Source organism: Hemitrygon akajei, chromosome 3 (genome assembly GCF_048418815.1).
Source record: "Hemitrygon akajei chromosome 3, sHemAka1.3, whole genome shotgun sequence".
NCBI lineage: Eukaryota > Metazoa > Chordata > Chondrichthyes > Myliobatiformes > Dasyatidae > Hemitrygon > Hemitrygon akajei.
In genome coordinates this window covers 64,614,292-64,631,625 of record NC_133126.1, presented here as the reverse complement: position 1 = coordinate 64,631,625, position 17,334 = coordinate 64,614,292, and the positions used below count along the sequence as shown (strand labels likewise).

Genomic DNA, 17,334 nt, shown 5'->3' with positions numbered 1-17,334 from the left:
AAACATTCCTGTTAGGTTATTAGTCCCCCTCCAGTTCAGGTGCAATCTATCCCACCTTCCCTGAAGGAGAGCCTAATGATCCAAATATATGAAGCCCTCCCTCCTGCACCAACTCCTTAGACATGTATGAAACTGTATGATCTTCTTATTTCTGGTCTCTCTGGCACATGGCACAGGTGGCAATCCTGAAATCACAACCCCAGAGAACTCATTTCGCAGGACCTCATCACCCATCCTACCCATGTAATTGGTACCAACTTGGACCAAAGCCTCTGGCTGCTCACCCTCCCGTGTCAGAATGCCATGGACTCAAGCAGAGATATTCCTGACACTGGCACTCAGGAGGTAATAAACCATCCTGGAATCTCATTCTCACCCACAGAATTTCCTATCTGTTCCCCCAACTAATGACTCCTCTAACACTACAGCTCTTTTTTTCTCCCCCTCCCTTTCTAAGCCACAGAGCCAGACTCCGGGCCAGAGATCTGCTCAGTGCAGCTTCTTCTGGCAGGTCGTTAGCCCCCCCAGCAGTATCAAAAGCTGGATATCATTGAGGGGAACAACCACAGGCGTACTCTGCACTGGCTACCTATTCCCTTCCCTTCTCCTGGCAGTCACCCAGGTACCTGCCTCCTGCAACTTAGGCGGTGACCATCCCTTCCTCATTCTCCTGTATGAGCCAATGGTGATTGAGCTGCAGCTCCAGTTCCTTTATGCGGTTTCTAAGGAGCAGCAGCTCAGTGCACTTTGTGCAGATGTAGTTATGAGGGAAACTGGAGTTCTCTCAAAGCTCCCGCATCTCAAACAAGGAATGTGCCACTAACTCTGGAACCCATTCTCAGCAAAAAAAAACTTACTGGGAACTTACTTGGAGCCTGTATTTGTGCTTGTCCAAGCCTATTCTCACCCAAGTCAGATGAGCCAAAGCCAAACCACTCTAACACTGCCCCTCTCCAAAAGTGGCAATTCTGCTTACACGGTGATTCACTCCCAACTAGACTTGCAGTTTTCAAATGGCTCCCAGCCTGCAAGATGTTGCTCTCTTGTTACTTCGAAGTTTCTTAAGTGATATTCCAAATCTCCTCAGGTTTCTGACCTGCCTTTTTCATAATTGCATCAACTTCCACCATATTTACAGCACCCTAGCACCAAACACATCATTACCATCCCCTCACCCTCTGTTTTAGGCCGGCTGGTGGTACAGTGACATCAGCGCCGGACTCCGGAACGGAGGTTCCCGGGTTCGAGTCCAGTCGGGCCGCTTTCCACCCGTGCTGGGTTGAGTGTTGAGCTCTCAACTCAACCTCATAAAATAAAGAAAAATACTGCAAAATGTCTGTGTGGGGAGTGGCGTGCCACACAGTCTTTCGTTCAGTGCCTTGTAAGGCATGAAAATGGCCGATGCTGGCCTCTCAGGCCCGAGTCGACGTCATCATCAACCCTCTGTTTTCCACAGAGATTGCTCTTTGTGTGATTTCCTTATCTGTTTGTCCCTCCCCACTGATCTCTCTCCTGGCATTTAAACCTGCAAATGGAACAAGTACTCCTACCTTTCACCTCCTTCCTCACTACCAGTGAGGGTCTCAAGCAATCTTTTCAAGTTAGGCAACACTTCACCTGCAAGTCTGTTGGCAACATCTGTATCCAGTGCTCCTAGTGTGACCTCCTCTGCTTTGATAAGACCTGGTGTAGATTGGGGGTCCACTTTGTCAAGCAGCTTCACTCTGTCCGTAACAGGAGGGATCTCCCAGGGGCCAACCATTTTAATTCCACTTCCCATTCCTATTTGGACATGTGGACACATGGCCTCCTCTACTGTTATGACAAGGTCACTCTCAGGATGGAGGTGCAGCACCTCATATTCTATTTGGATAGCCTCCAACCTGATGGAATGAACATCAATTTCTCCAACTTCCAGTAATTTCTCCCCCCCCCCCTCCTTTTCTCCATTTCCATTCCCCATTCTGGCTCTCTTCTTACCCCTTCTCTTCTCAACGTCCTATCACTGCCAACTGATGCCATTCCTCTCCTTTAGTTGAATAAAATTTTAAAGTATTAAAACTTAAAATAATGCACTTAAAATGTTCAACTCGTTTCAATCAATTGTTCTCGTTGGGATGCCTGTTCTTTCTGGGTTATTAGTAAGGTAATGATGTGCAGAGTAATTCATGGGGAAGGCAGGATTCTAGAAGGTTTAGAATCTATCTAAGCTTCTTTGTGAACCATGCACATTTATTCCAGTGATACATTTCTCTGCTGTCTGTCTTAGGGAAAGATATCCCTGGGTACTCTTCAAATGCTTACTTCCAAATAAAATGCAAGGACCATCACCAACCCATTATATGTGACTTTTCTCCACTTTAACAAAGCTTTGACTCTACTTATTTAGAAAGTAATTTAGAACTTTCTTAACAACTCTCCCCTTGATTTTTGACTGCTCACAGCAATTCATTTCCTTATTAATTTTATGATCGCGTGTAAGTTATAAATCCAAGCCAAAGAGTCCAATCACATTGAAAATTGCAGGTAATCAAGAGTATTTCATTGCCTTGGCACTGCTTTCGGTCTTTCTGTATTGCTGTACCTCACATCAGCAAATGTCCTTTGATAATAGAGCTCATTTTCAAACCCAATGGCAAACTATTCAACCTATATGCTCTCCACTCCAGATTTGAGGTCCCCACAACTTCAGTAGCTGAGCTTTAGAGTGCAGACAACACTTGCATATACAGAAATTTGGAAGCCAAGCTCTCAGCTATTCATTAAGGCATACAAGATGATGAGCCTAGCACTCATTGTAAGACACAGGCCTTCTACAAACTTGATCCCAATTATACAACACTGACCTCTGACAATAAAGGTTTATAGGAGTTCTTGAAAGTCAAAGAGCATTCCTGGCAATTTGGAGTCACAATCAGTGAAGGGAGAAATTGGTAATGAAATCTGTTATTGCCTTTAATACACAAACATAGGCTTCGGATAAATCAGGAGAATAGTGTTTGAAGATAAATATGCTAAATCTGGCACTAAATCTCCTGGCCTGCTGGACAATGGTGTATCTTGCCTTCCTTTATATTTCTGAGACATGGAGTACCTGCAACAGGCACATCAGGGCACTGGAAAGATGTCATTGGCACTTCATCCAAATCCACTGTATGTGTCCACAATCCATCATCCGTATCCTCTCCCAGGTCAGCTTCCTCAGCATTAAGATCTCAATTACACTCAGTCTGCTCATTGCTCCCATGCAGACTTCCTCTTCTGAACGCTGTGACCAGGTGAGCATAGGAAGATGCAAGGATGTTCTCAAAGCCTGCTTGAAAATTGTACCATCAACCACTCAATGCAGAGGCACATTTTGGATGTCATTGAGAATTTTGAGTAGTAAGGGAAGGGAGTAGGATTACTGTTGGCTATAAGAATGTGAAAGTGAGAATTTGCCCAACGTGCTCACAGGGCTGCAGCCTGAGGCAATGTCTGTCAATAACAAGTTTAAGGTGATAGATTCTACCTACTCATATAAAACATACGGCCCATCAAGACTGCTCCACCATTCCTTCAAGGCTTATTTATTATCCCCTCAACCCCGTTCTTTTGGCTTCTCCCTGTAACTTTTGATGCCCTGATTAATTAAGAATCTATCAACCTTGACATTAAGTATACCCAATGACTTGGGCAGCACACCCATCTGTGGCAATAAATTCCATGGATTCATCATCGTTTGGCTAAAAGAAAATTTTCCTCATCTCTGTTCTGAATGGATATCCCTCTATTCTGAGGCTGTACCCTCTGGTCTTAGACTCCTCCACTATAGGAAACATCCTCACCACATCCATTCCATTTAGGACTTTCAATATTCGATAGGTCTCAATGAGATCCTCCCTCATTCTTCTAAACTCCAGTCAGTACAGGCCCAAAGCCATCAAATGTGCCTCGTATGTTAACCCTTTCATTCCTGGGATCATTCTCATAAACCTCTTCAAGGCCATCTACAATGCCAGCACATCCTTTCTCAGATAACAGGCCCAAAGCTGCTCATAATACTCCAAGTGCCATCTGACCATTGTCTTTTAAAGCTTCAGTATGATGTCTTTGCTTTTGTATTCTAGTATTCAAAATTAATGCTGAAGTTGCATTTGCCTTCCTTACCACCAACTCAAACTGCAAGTTAACCTTTAGGGAATCCTTCATGAGAATTTCCAAGTCCCTTTGCACCTCTGGATTTTGAATTTTCTTACCATTTTAAAAAAAAATAGTCTGTGCTTTTTTTCCTCCTACCAAAGGGCTTGACCATGCACTTAGCTAGACTATATTCTATTTGCCACTTCTTTGGCCATTCTTCCAATTTGTCCTTCTGCAGACATCCTTCTTCCTCAATACAACCTGCTCCTTTGCCTATCTTCATATCATCTGCAAACATGGCAACAAAACCATCAATCCCTTCATCTACAGAAAATCATTGACATATAACATGAAAAGAAGCAGTCCCAATACAGACCCCTGTGGAACACCATTAGTCACCGGTAGCCAATCAGCCAATAAAGAACCCTTTATTCCCATTCTTTGCCTACTGACAGTTAGCCAATCTTCTATCAATTTCAGTATCTTCCCTGTAATATCATGGGCTCTTACCTTGTTAATCTGCTTCATGTGTGGCACCTTGTCAAATGCCTTCTGAAAATCCAAGTAAACAATATCCACTGACTCCTTGGTCTATTCTGACTGTTATTTCCTTAGATTTGTTCGAATTCTTTGAGATAGATCTGTCCTGTGGCTTTTGAATTGCAACCAGAAATTCTAGCCATTGCTGTTCTGCTGTCGTCCCTGCTAGTGTCCCCTTCTAATCAACTTTGACCAGCTCTTCTCTGATGCCTCCGTAATTCCTGTTACTCCACTGTAATACGGATACATTCAATTTTAGCTTACTGCAAACTGGAGGCTGAATGCTATCATATTGTAAGCACTGGCTCCTAATAGTTCCTTTACCTTAAGCTCCCTAGTCAAATCTGGTTCATTGCATAATACCCAGTCTAGAATTGCCATTCCCCTAGTGGGCTCAACCACAAGCTGCTTTCTCGTTGGCATTCTACAAATCACCTGTCTTAGGATCCAGCACCGACCTGACTGGACATTGAAATCCTCTATGACTACCACAGCATTGCCATTGTAACGTGCCTTTTCTGAGGAGGTCTTATTTATTGTTCTCCTGAACTGCACAATGGTTTTGGGATTTTTGTTTCTGGAGGTTACCTCCACCGTCACCTCCTGTCTCCATCTCCTGGACACCTGGTAGAACAAACTTGTCTCATGTTGTTAATCATCTCCACCAAAGTTTGAGTTACAATTTTTGTGAGTCAGTATTTGTACCCTCCTGTTTTTCCCTGATAAGATCAGTTATAGGATTGGCATGTGTGAACTGTGTGGATCCCTTTCTGGGCTGCAGTTCTAATACAAAGTTGCTGGGCGGAGAGCCAGCAACTGCTCAAGATGTCACTGGAGCTTTACTTTGTGGTGCTGCCATTTTCTATTTGATAATCAAAATGCACCTACTCTGTGGCAGCAGATTTTAAAAACAGACAATAATTTTGACAACTTGTAAAAATTTCAACTGAATAATTTTGAAGCTGTGATTTGTAAACAAATGAATTTACAGGCAATTGCTTTAGTATTTTAAAGGACTTCTTTTTTGGAGTTGTGATCTTAGTCTGACAGCTGTGGAGCTACAATGGCTGCCTTGTGCTCCAGGCCTTTAATTGGCAGTTATGAACAAAATAATTTAAAACAGGATAGTGGTATGCTTTTTGTCCAAATAAAGAAAATGCTGCATTCAAAAATAGTGCAATTTGAATTGGCAATATTCCTGAATAAAAGAGGCTGAAATGGACATCCCAGGAACAATAGTGATTACTCTCCAACAGAGCATACTGAAATAACACAGCCAAGGGAATTAGCGGAAATTAAAAATTTTGTAAGTTGTTTCCACTATAATAGGTATTCGTTATTGTCATGGATTTGAACTTGAGGGATTTATTTCATATGGACTGTACAATGCACCTTAAAAGAAATGTAATTTATATCTCCTTCAGGCTGAATGTCATTTTCACCAATACAATAAACAGGCAGAAAGGAAGGTCATGGGTGTGTAGATTCACAAGTACTGAGGTGCAAGGCTGCAAATTGGAGCCAAGGGATTGTTTAAGCTGGCACACAGGTGGGAATCGTGGACATCTATAGTAGAGCGTAGATGCTCAATGTGCTTAGTCTTTACGTCATTTGCATCTAAATATTTATTGGGCAATTTATGTATATTTCAGTAAAATTAAAGTTGATTAAAATATGATCATTTAATTTTTAAATTAAGCACTATTATTATAATAAATAGAGGATTGGGTTAAGGGAGAGAACAGGGAAATGACAAAAACCATGGAATCAAAAGAAAAGGATTGTTTTTAAACAGATTTATCAACTGATCATATAATTGTGCTAGCTTAATATTGCAAAAATAAGCTTTTATTACAGTAACACTAAGATGCATTTATACGTGAACTGTGCTTCCAGTAAAAATGAGTGGCTCAAGGGGACCTGAAGTTCTCTGTACTTCTTGGTAGTCTAATAGTGATTGCATAACTACAAAATAAATTAGTCTAAAATGAGATTACTGAATGGGGTTTTTCACCCCCTAAAGACTTGAATAGAGTAAATGAAAGGTGAATTTCCATCTGAAACAATTAATCCTGTCTTGATTGGTTCAGTGAAAAAGGAGCTGGATGTGTACCTAGTTAATAGGTTTTGGGAGTTTAGAGAGTGAGAATACACATAGGTATTGAAGTATTCTTTGAATCTAGCAGTTAGGATAATGGAAATATGTGATGTGGTTGGTTATATTGAACATAATGATTGTATTGGTTAAATTACCATAAGATTCACAACAAAATCTTATCAAGCTATATCAAATTAAAGCCTCAACTGTGGTCATACATTTTTTTTGTTCATGCAAATCATAGAAAATGTTTCACAGATGATAAATATAATACTTATAGAGATCTTGCTTCATCCATATTTTTCTTACTGTGCCTTCTCATTTGTTAGACAAGTTAGTGTGCCTGGATTAGTAAATGAAGGTTAGTGGGATAGTTAATAGCTATATAACTTTTTTTTTCATTCATAGAATTTGGACATTACTTAAGCAATTTGTTGGACATTTCAGATTATTATTGAGGAAAATGGTGGTCAGCCACTCCCTGAGACTTTCTGGCACAATGCTGATTAGTGAAGACTTTCAGGAATTTGATTCAGCGGAGGTGAAAAGACTATAATTAAATGCCTAAGTTGGAATTGTATGTGATAGAAGTGTGATCAGATTCACCACTAGCTTCTGTGTCCAGCACATAATTCTTCAGAACATCTGCCATCTCCAGTAGGATCCCACCACCAAATACACCTTTCCCTCCTCCCCATGCCCTCCCACTTTCTGCTTTCTGTAGGGATCCTTGACAATTTGTCCCTTCCCGCTGATCTCCCTCCTGGCACTTATCCTAGCAAACGGAACACTTGCCCTTACACTTCCTCCCTCACTGCCATTCAGGGCCCCAAACTCTCTTTCCAGGTGAGGTGACGCTTCACCTGTGAGTCCGTTGAGGTCATATGCTGTATCCGGTGCTCCCGGTGTGGCCTCCTGTATATCGATAAGACCCAACTTAGATCGGGAGACCACTCTGGTGAGCACCTACGCTCCACCCACCAGAAGAAGCAGGATCTCCCAGTGGCCAGCCATTTTAATTTCACTTCCCATTCCGATATATCCATGGCCTCCTCCACTCCACTCCACCCATCTTTTAAATCTACTCCTTATCTTTTTTCCCCACCAGTCCAGCTGAAGGGTCTCAGCCCGAAAAGTCGACTGTACTCTTTTCCAAAGATGCTGCCTGGCCTGCTGAGATCCTCCAGCATTTTGTGTGTGTTCCTCTGATCCTGCTGTCTTTGTCCTTCCCAGTAGCTGAAGTTGTAAGTCTAGGAGGTACTGGTTAAGAAACTTTGAGTTATTGCGGAGTATTTTGTAGGTGGTGCATCATGCAACAATTGTGTCTTTGTTTTGGAGGGACCACGCTCTTAAGCTAGCTGAACAGAATGTGGATAAAGGGACGCTTCATCCTGACTGGAACCTCGCTCACTCTGGAAAGTGAAGTGTATGGGGATAGGTTTGAGCAGCAGCAAGATTGTACATTTCATTTTTGTTATTCTTCCTCTTAATTAAAAGCTCACCTACTGCAACTGATGTCTCAGCTTGCTTCGGAATAACTATGTGAGAGAATCATTAAACAGATTCTTTTATTTTACTTTGGAGGTTTACGGACAGAAGTTCAGGCACCTTCAATATTTATTTCAGAACAAGAACAGGAATGTCATAGCAATCCATTGCAGTAATTTAGTGCAGTTGTCGAACCAAAATATATTCTGGGAAGTACACATGTGTTAAGTCTTCATTTGCTCACAATATAGACTTTACAAATAGGAGTTCAACATCTATGATCTCAGAGGTAGTGTTTTCATGGGCTGAGCTTACTATGTCAAATAGTGATGGATATTTGCAGCCTTCCCAGGAAGATTTTTTGGTGGTCATGCATGATTATCAGTGACTACTGCCCTTGGTGACTGCATGTTAAGGATCTCTAAGTTGGCTGCATATGAATGTACAAGTCAGGTAACTGAGAATTCTGAGGTGGACTTTATCTAAGTGAATGAATACTTCGATTTGTCTCTGCCCGGCTACTCCAAGAAGACGGTGCCATTCCCTGGAATATATGGTATCCACCATAGAAACAGATATTTTTAATATAAACTGCTGAATATTAGAATGAAACCCCAAGGGCTAAATTTCAAGAAAAGTCAGGATGCTTTTCTGACACATTGATTTAATATTCTAAGCTTTTTGATACAGAATAGGCTTTTTGGTACATGCTTAAGAGTTTGTTCAGGAGATGAGATATATTCCATTCAAGTTTGACTACTTGCCCCAGTAGGATATCTTACAACATTGCACGGAAGTGCTGCAGTAAAAAGCCTGACAAGCAATTGTGTAATTGAGTAAGAAATCGTAGGTAGGAAGCATGCTTTTGGTGCAAACATTGTTACGCAGGACCTGGTTAGGACTCACTGATGAAGGTCTCCAGAATGACAGTGATATACTGTGTCCTGAGCCAAATTTCATGACACAGTGGGGTTTCAAATGAAGGGAAATTAAATGACTCAACACTACTTCTATTTTGGAGATCTGAAAAATAATTGAGAAGAATGAAAACTGGATAGAGGCCACCAGAGTAGCAACAAGCATTACTGCCCTAAATTTCTTGCTGGTTTTCTGTGGAACATAGGCCATGAAATTCTGCAGTCTGTGCCCAGAAATTGTTATTTTACAGTGCATTGCTTCATAGTCAACTAGGTGCATTACCATGGTGTATTCACCAAATTCCATCCCACCCTACTTGACTTCACATTCTTTACTGGATGGAAAATTCTTCTTGAACTTGATTTATTAGAGTGGGAAGTTTGTTTTCAAAGGTTCTGTTTATATAACATATGGTGCAAGTATTTGTTTAAATGAACATTATTTGTGTTTTATTACTTTAATGAGAATTCTGACAAGCACAGAAGGTACTTTAATATTTCCTCATTGTATCATGGAAGCTATTTGTCCTTTGTTTCAGGAGGTGACCTTCTGTGTTGAAAATTTCCTAGGTATTGAATGTTAACCCATGCCTTTTTTAATCCAATTGTTTTTGCTTTCTCATAAATCACCTAATTAGTATTAATTGACATAAAGCCTTAAAATATACTTCCCAGTCATTACATGAATTTTGCATGGAAAGAAAATCTTCAATCTCATTTTCCCCTTATAGTAATATGCTGTTAATATGTATTAAATAAGATTGTTTTATTATGATTAATAAAGTATTAATGGTTGTACTGCCCTGTAGTACGAGACCAGAACGTTGAATACAATATAAGTCATTTAAAATATTTTCTAATTCAACTAATTCATCTGAGCATAATTTCTAGTTGAGATGCATTGATCTGTGCAGTGTACTGAAACTTATTTGGGTATGTGGTACTACCTTTGGTTACTGGTGTTACTTTTGAAAGGAATGTTGAAATACTGCAAAAGAAAAATCAGTAAAACGATATTGATTGCCATTTAATAATTGTATCAATACTTCCTATACTAAAGAATGGAGAACAACCCGTAAAAGTTTTCCTTAAATTTCGTCTTTCCTTCACATTCACTAAGCAGATTCCATTCAAGAAAAGTATGTGTTCACCAATTATTAATTAAAATAGCAGTATTCAATTTCAATGTCATTCTGTTTGAAATCAAAAAATGAGAGCTGTCACTTTTTAACTGGTCAGAAACGCTTGTACAACATTCTTAGCACAATCTAATGAGACAGAATGAGTTTGATACATTATTTTAATATATTATTTTCAAAATCTTGATGTTTAGTAGCATTGTTTATAATTTAAATTTGCATAGACAAATTACATGTGCTAACTTCATAAAATGAAATTAGTATGAATTATTATTACACAACCATTTTTTTTCTTTTGCATTCAATATTTCCTGTAAAATAACAAAAGTTTAATCAGGCCACTTTACTGGACCCTATAGTATTTGAAGTTATAACAAAAACATTCCTCTGGTTATTAAATGTCAAGATTGTGTTAAAAGAGATGGAACCGTTCAAAAATTCAATTCTTTATTCTGCTCATGATCCAGACCATTTTCATTGTTCCTTTTCTGAAATACCAAGCATTGGGATGTTTTTTTTGAGGTGGTTACAAAGATCTGTGAAAGCTATAATAATTTTTCTGTTTCAGTCTCAAGGATTCAGTTACTGGTAGAACATGATATTGATTATATGTCACTCTTTTGAGATTAAATATTTATGGAATGTAGGAATAGCATTTTGGCCAATATTATATTGAAGCACCGATTTTATATAGTTGTTATAAAGAGCTGCTTAACTATATTTTTATAGTGATTTTATTTAGATGTTTGTAAGATTTAGACTTTCTGTTTAGAAATTATGAAATTGAGAATAAATTATTTTGAAATAAAATTCCAGAATAAAATTATTACTTTTTATGACATGTTTATAAATTTTGTTAAATTGTGTTTTTTCTATTTGCACTCTATGTCATTTTTGCTGATTTTTTAATGTATTTTGTTTGGATACTTTGAAATTGATTAAATATTGGCCAATAACCCTTTAATCTAACTCTGTGAGATTATTTAGATTAAGATTTTTAAATAGCTTTTCTAAACAAGGGACTCACTAGTATTCTGGTGATAAACTCACTTGAATCTTTTGTTTGTTTTGCTTGCAGTCTTTGGATGGATTTATATTTGCACTAAACCAAGAAGGAAGATTTTTATACATCTCTGAAACTGTCTCCATCTACTTAGGCCTTTCACAGGTAAGTAAGTATAATTTTCCTGTCATACATCTGATGGCATTTTTGTCATGAAAGTACCTTTGCAATCAGTTCTATGCCACAACTGCTAAATTCCTGGAGTGTAATGTGTGGATAGCCATTTTATGCATTGTAAAAATAAAAATAATGGAAGTAAATTATGTTAATTTGAAGGATAATCAGCTTTACAAAAATGAAGACACAAATCTTTGGAGATTTGCCTGCGAATAGTATTAATGTCCCCATGGAAGAATGTTGCTTTAAGGTATCACTGAAATCTTGGTAAATAGTCCCTTGGGTGAAAAGACTATAAATTTGTGTATCAACTGTACACTGGAATGCAACCTAAAATACAGTATGTGCATTACCCTGTTTTGTCTTCCATTTCTTGTTAACTGTCATTCATATGCTTTTTTTTGGTTGAAACTAGGTTAATGATTCTAACTGATTTTATCTTAGTTTTTTTCTGAATATTTCTTATGTTAGCTGACGTGCTACATTAGGCTAATACAGGGACAAATGCCTACAAGTATCTATAATTTCTCTATTCAAAATAATGCATGATTTTTGTAGTGGATTCAGTGGATTGTAGTCTAGCTTCAAAACAAGATTTTTTAAAACCAATGAAGAGATTTTTATGGCATATTGCAAATTGCTGATGTAACTTTCTATAGCAGGTTTAGTACTAGTGACCAGAGTTGTATTTCTAGGCAAAATAATATTGATATAATTGTCTGTTTATGAAATATGTGACCTTCAGAATAACTGAGCAAATAATGGTTTGCTCTTCATGGAAGTAGAAGAAAAGAGTTGCAATTGTTGAAGTTAAAATCTACATTTCTTTGTGGAAAGCAGAAATTGTACTGTTTGATGACACTGACTATATCTGAAATAACATTTGAGAAATTTCACAGTGAGGGGACTAGTAAATGGATTTTCCACATAATCAGTTCCTTTTCAATTAATATTGATTTCTATCTGCAAAGACTAGAGTAGGTATCAGAGGGAAGGATTTCTTTCTTTGATATGTTTTCTATCTGACATGCTTGTACCCTGCATAAGAAGAAGCATTTGCCAGCTGAACTATTAGATTTTGTATTATTTTATCTATTAAATAAGGCATTGAATAGATCAGGTTATAACTACTGACCTAATATTAAAAATAATTTAGCTTCATTGTAAAATTTACACTAAGATAAGCTTCAAAGTTAAGCTTTTTAATATTGGGTTACTTAGTTAAAGTAATAAATTTAATATTCAATTGAAGATGTAGACTGAGGAATGTGTTCAAATTACAAACAATTTCAAATCCATCTACATACACCATCACAATCAGTCTTAGATAAAATAATTTGCAGTTGGACAGTAAATGTTAACTCCCAAGGAGTTGAAAGGAATATATGAACAGTTCAGTGGGGTATCTATCTCATTTTTTGTAGCCTGACCTTATTTGACTGGGATTGTTGAATTGCTCATCACATACTACTGTGCAAGGCAGCTTGCTGGAACCGAGTCTAGTACAATATTGGATAACGTGGAGATGCTGTCTATTTGTTGGACCAAGTGTCAATCTTTGGAGTGTATTTATTGTTTAGTGATCAGCTAGGTATGACAGTATGGCAAATGTATGTATCTGTTGATAATGCAATATATGCTGAATACATCTTAACCAATTTAGGCAGAAAAGTTGTTAAAATTTCCACAAAGATGGACTGCTAATTGTTTTAAAATTCAAAGCAGAGTGAGCCATCAATAAAAAAACACTGGTTTAATCAGGTCAATTGAACACTGTACAGTGCTGATATTTTGTTTTTATTTGGGCCTTACTATTGATATTTCTGAAGGTGTATTTGTTGACTTATTCTACTAAGATTTGAACTTGCAGGCATCTGTAATCGTTTGTAATATCATTCAAAACAAGGATCTTGTTGCTTTTTACAAAAATGGAGATCAGGTGTCAATGTTTCATGAAGCACCAATGAAAAGTACCATTTTCTTGGTAAATCTCAGTGAGCTCATTTGATCCAATTTGCATTTGGATAGTGACAGGTTGTTTTGTCCTGGGAGAAAAATGCATGAGTATTTATGTCCTTAAGTAAAGATATCTAAAGTGTTCAGGTTATCGTCCTTTTCTCATACTATTTAACATTTACCTTTATCAATTATTTTTGAATGCTTACCAAGTATTGTTTATGCAAAAAATCACAAATTCAGTATCTGCAAATATTATATATTTAAATAATAATTTGTGTGAAATGTATTCTACTCCACCATTCTAACAAAAGATTCATAAACCAGCAGAAATAATTTAAAGCATTTGCTTACAATACAGGTGAATAGCTTTCAATGCTATTCAGAATAACTAGTTTTCAGACTTTTCTCATTAACATATCTATTCATCTCTAGTATCTTCTTAGCAAATATATGTTGTATCTTTTCAAAGATTCCAACTTTGATTCTATAGTAAGATGTAATCAAATTAAATATACAAAATTAAATCTGCTCAGTGTTCATACCTGAATTACTCTATTTGCCTGCATGTGTCACGTGGTCAATAATGCTCTTGGTATTGGAGAAGTTGGTTGGGTTGTAACTGCACAACAATATTCATTATTTAGATGAACATTATTTAATTTCTGTTGGAAAACCCCAAAATTGGATTCATTGGGATTTTGTGCACATCCCATGTAGTGACTAATTGAGTGACAGGAAGCTACATCTTCCCAAGTAATAATCTCCAACTCTTCCTCCGCTACGTTAACAGCTGCATCGGTGCTGCTTCATGCACCCGTGCTGACTTTGTCAATTTCATCGACTTTGCCTCCAACTTCCATCCTGACCTTAAATTCACATCATCCATCTATGACACCTCCCTCCCCTTTCTCGATTTTTCTCTGTCTCTATCTCTGAAAACAAACTGTTAACCAGCATCTTTTATAAATCCACTAATTCTCATGGTTAATTTGACAATACCTCTTCACACCCTATCTCCTGTTAAAAATGCTAATCCCTATTCTCCGTTCCTTCGACCCCACTGCATCTGTTCCTGGGATGCAGTTTTCCTTTCCAGGACATTAGAGGTGTCCTTCTTCAAAGAATGGGGTCTCCCTACCTCCACTATTGATGCCGCCTTCACCTCCATCTCCTCCATTTCCCGAGTATCCACGCTCACCCCATCTTCCTGCTGCCCTAACAATAATAGAGTCCCTCTTGTCCTTACCTACCTCCCCATGAGCCACCTGATCCAACATATCATCCTCCCCATCTCCAAAAGGATCCTATATATCTTTACCCCACCCTCCCCATGCCTTCCGCAGGATTTGCTCCCTCCACAGTTCTCTTGTCCAATTGTCCCTCCCCACAAATCTCCCACCTGGCACTTATCCTTGCAAGGCTACACCTACCCATACACCTCCTCCCTTGCCTCCATTTAGTGCCCCAAGCAGTCCTTCCGGTGAGGCAACATTTCACCTGTGAATCTGCTGGTGTTGTTCATTGTGCCTGGCGCTCCTAATGTGGCCTCCTCTACTCTGGTGGGACCCGTTGTAAATTGGGGGACCGCTTTGTTGAGCACCTCTGCACCATCTGCCAGAAGCAGGACTTCCCCGCAGCCAAATGTTATTCTTGTTCTGATATGTCGGTCCATGGCCTCCTTGTGTGCCAAGATGTGGCCACCCTCAGAATAGAAGAACAACACCTTATATTCTGGTCTGGGTAGCCTCAAATCCAATGTCATAAATATCGTTTTCTCCTCTTCCCCCCCCCCCCCTTTCTTTCTTCCCACTCTGACCTTTTACTTCTTCTCACTTCCCTCTGTGTTTCCTCTTCTTTCCCTTTCTCATATGGTCCACTCTCCTCTCCTATCAAATTCCTTCTCCAGTCCTTGAACTTTCCCACACAGCTGTGTTCTCCAATCACCTTCCAGCAAGCCTCCTTCACCTCCCCCCGCCTTATATTCTGGCATCTTCCCCCACCCCCTTCCTTATCAGTCCTGAAGAAAGGTCTCAGCCCGAGATGTTGACTATTTATCTATTTCCATGGATGCTGCCTGACTTGCAGAGTTCCTCCAGCAGTTTGTGTGTGTGTGTTGCTTTGGATTTCCAGCATCTGCAGACTTTCTTGTGTTCCTGAATAACTGCATATATATGCACAATGTTTGTCAAAGATGACTTGGTCTTCAACAAATTTCCAGCTGCTGCACTGAAGCTTCTGATCTGCCTGTAGCCAGTACAAGTACAGTGTTGATATGAACCTATCAATGCAAATCCTATTTAGCCAATTACTGCAATCTTAAACTGCTTCCCATCAACAGGGAATGAATGTTTCATAGCCACTGCCACAAATATGAAATAAAGATCTGAATTCCAGAGCTATGATTATCATTTGGTGTCAAGCAACCCTAGTAAAAATCAGTCAGAGAGAAAGATGTGGGAGGAACTCAGCAAGTTAGGTAGCATCTGTGAAGGGGAATAAACAGTCAATATTTGGGCTGCGATACTTCATCGTGACCAGGAAGGAAAGGGGCGGAAGGTGGGAGGAGGCAGAGAAGTGGAAGCTGGCTAGTGATGGGTGTGATCATGTGAAGTGGAAGGTGGGTGGCTGGGGAGGAGAGGATGAAGTTAGAAGCTGAGGGGATTGGTAAAAGTTTGAAGAAGGAGGAATCTGATGAGAGAGGATAGTGGACCTGAGAAGAAAAGGAAGGAGGGGGGGAACCAGAGGGGGGTGATAGGCAGGTGAAGAGAATAGAAAGGGTGAGATGTTAACCAGAATAGGAAATGGAAAAAGAGAGAAACAGGGAAGGGGGGAAACATTACTGAAAGTTGAGGAAATTGATGTTCATGTCATTAGGTTGGAAGTTACCCAGACTGAATGTGAGGTGTTGCTCCTGCAACCTGAGTTTAGTCTCATCATTGTAGTGATGAGGCCATGGACAGATAGGTCAGAATGGGAAGTCAAACTGAAATGGGTAAGACAAAGATACTTGACAAGACAATACCCCCAGTCTTCATCAGGTCTCACCACTATACATAAGACTGCACTGGGAGCACTGGATACAATCGATGACCCTGGCAGACATGCAGGTAAAGTGTTGCCTCGCCTGGAATGACTGTTTGGGTGCTGAATAGTGGTGAGGGTGGAGGTGTAGGGGCAGGTGCAGCACTTCTCATCTTGAAGGGAAAAGTGCCAACAAGGGAGTCACATAGAGAGCAATCGATATGGAAAGCGGAGAAAGAGGTGAGGAGTCGAGAAGGGTGAGCTTAGTGTTAGCATCTTAGTTGTTCTTCAGAAGAGGCTTTTCATACTAGAACATCTGAGATATCCCTTTTCTCCCCCAAAGAATGTGGTTACCCTTCCTCACCCACAGAATCAGAGTCCGTTTCTTATCACTGACATGTCATGAAATTAGTTCTTTTGCAGCAATAGTACTGTAGAATGCATGAAGCTACTATAAATTACAATAAGAATATGTATAAAAATAGTGCATAAAAAGCGCAGAATAGTGAGGTAGTGTCCATGGTTCATGGACCATTTAGAAGTATGATGGTGGAGAGGGAGAAGCTGTTCCTGAAACATTGAGTTTGTGTCTTCAGGCTCCTTTGGCTCCTTATTGCTGGTTGTGATGAGGAGAGGGCATGTCCTGGATGGTGAGGATCCCCAATGATGGATGCTGTCTTCCTGAGGTATCACATTTTGAGGATGTCCTCGATGGAGGGGAGGCGATTGCCCATGATAGAGATGGCTGAGTTTACGATCCTAGGCATTGGCACCTCAATACCAGACAGTGATACAGCCTCTCAGAATGCTCTCCGTGGTTTCAGCTGCAGAAATTTGCTCGAGTCTTTGATGGCACAGCATTTCTCAAAC

General features: G+C 39.4%; 1 protein-coding gene across 4 annotated transcripts in view; it reads left to right on the top strand.

The window, feature by feature from the left end:
• Positions 1-17,334, top strand: part of npas3 (neuronal PAS domain protein 3) — a 1,106,218-nt gene that overhangs the window by 702,605 nt on the left and 386,279 nt on the right. For all 4 annotated transcript variants that reach the window (XM_073040034.1, XM_073040033.1, XM_073040035.1 and 1 more), the window contains one exon: positions 11,383-11,472. In XM_073040034.1, the coding sequence (XP_072896135.1) occupies positions 11,383-11,472 (90 nt within the window). The remainder of the gene's footprint in view (positions 1-11,382; positions 11,473-17,334) is intronic.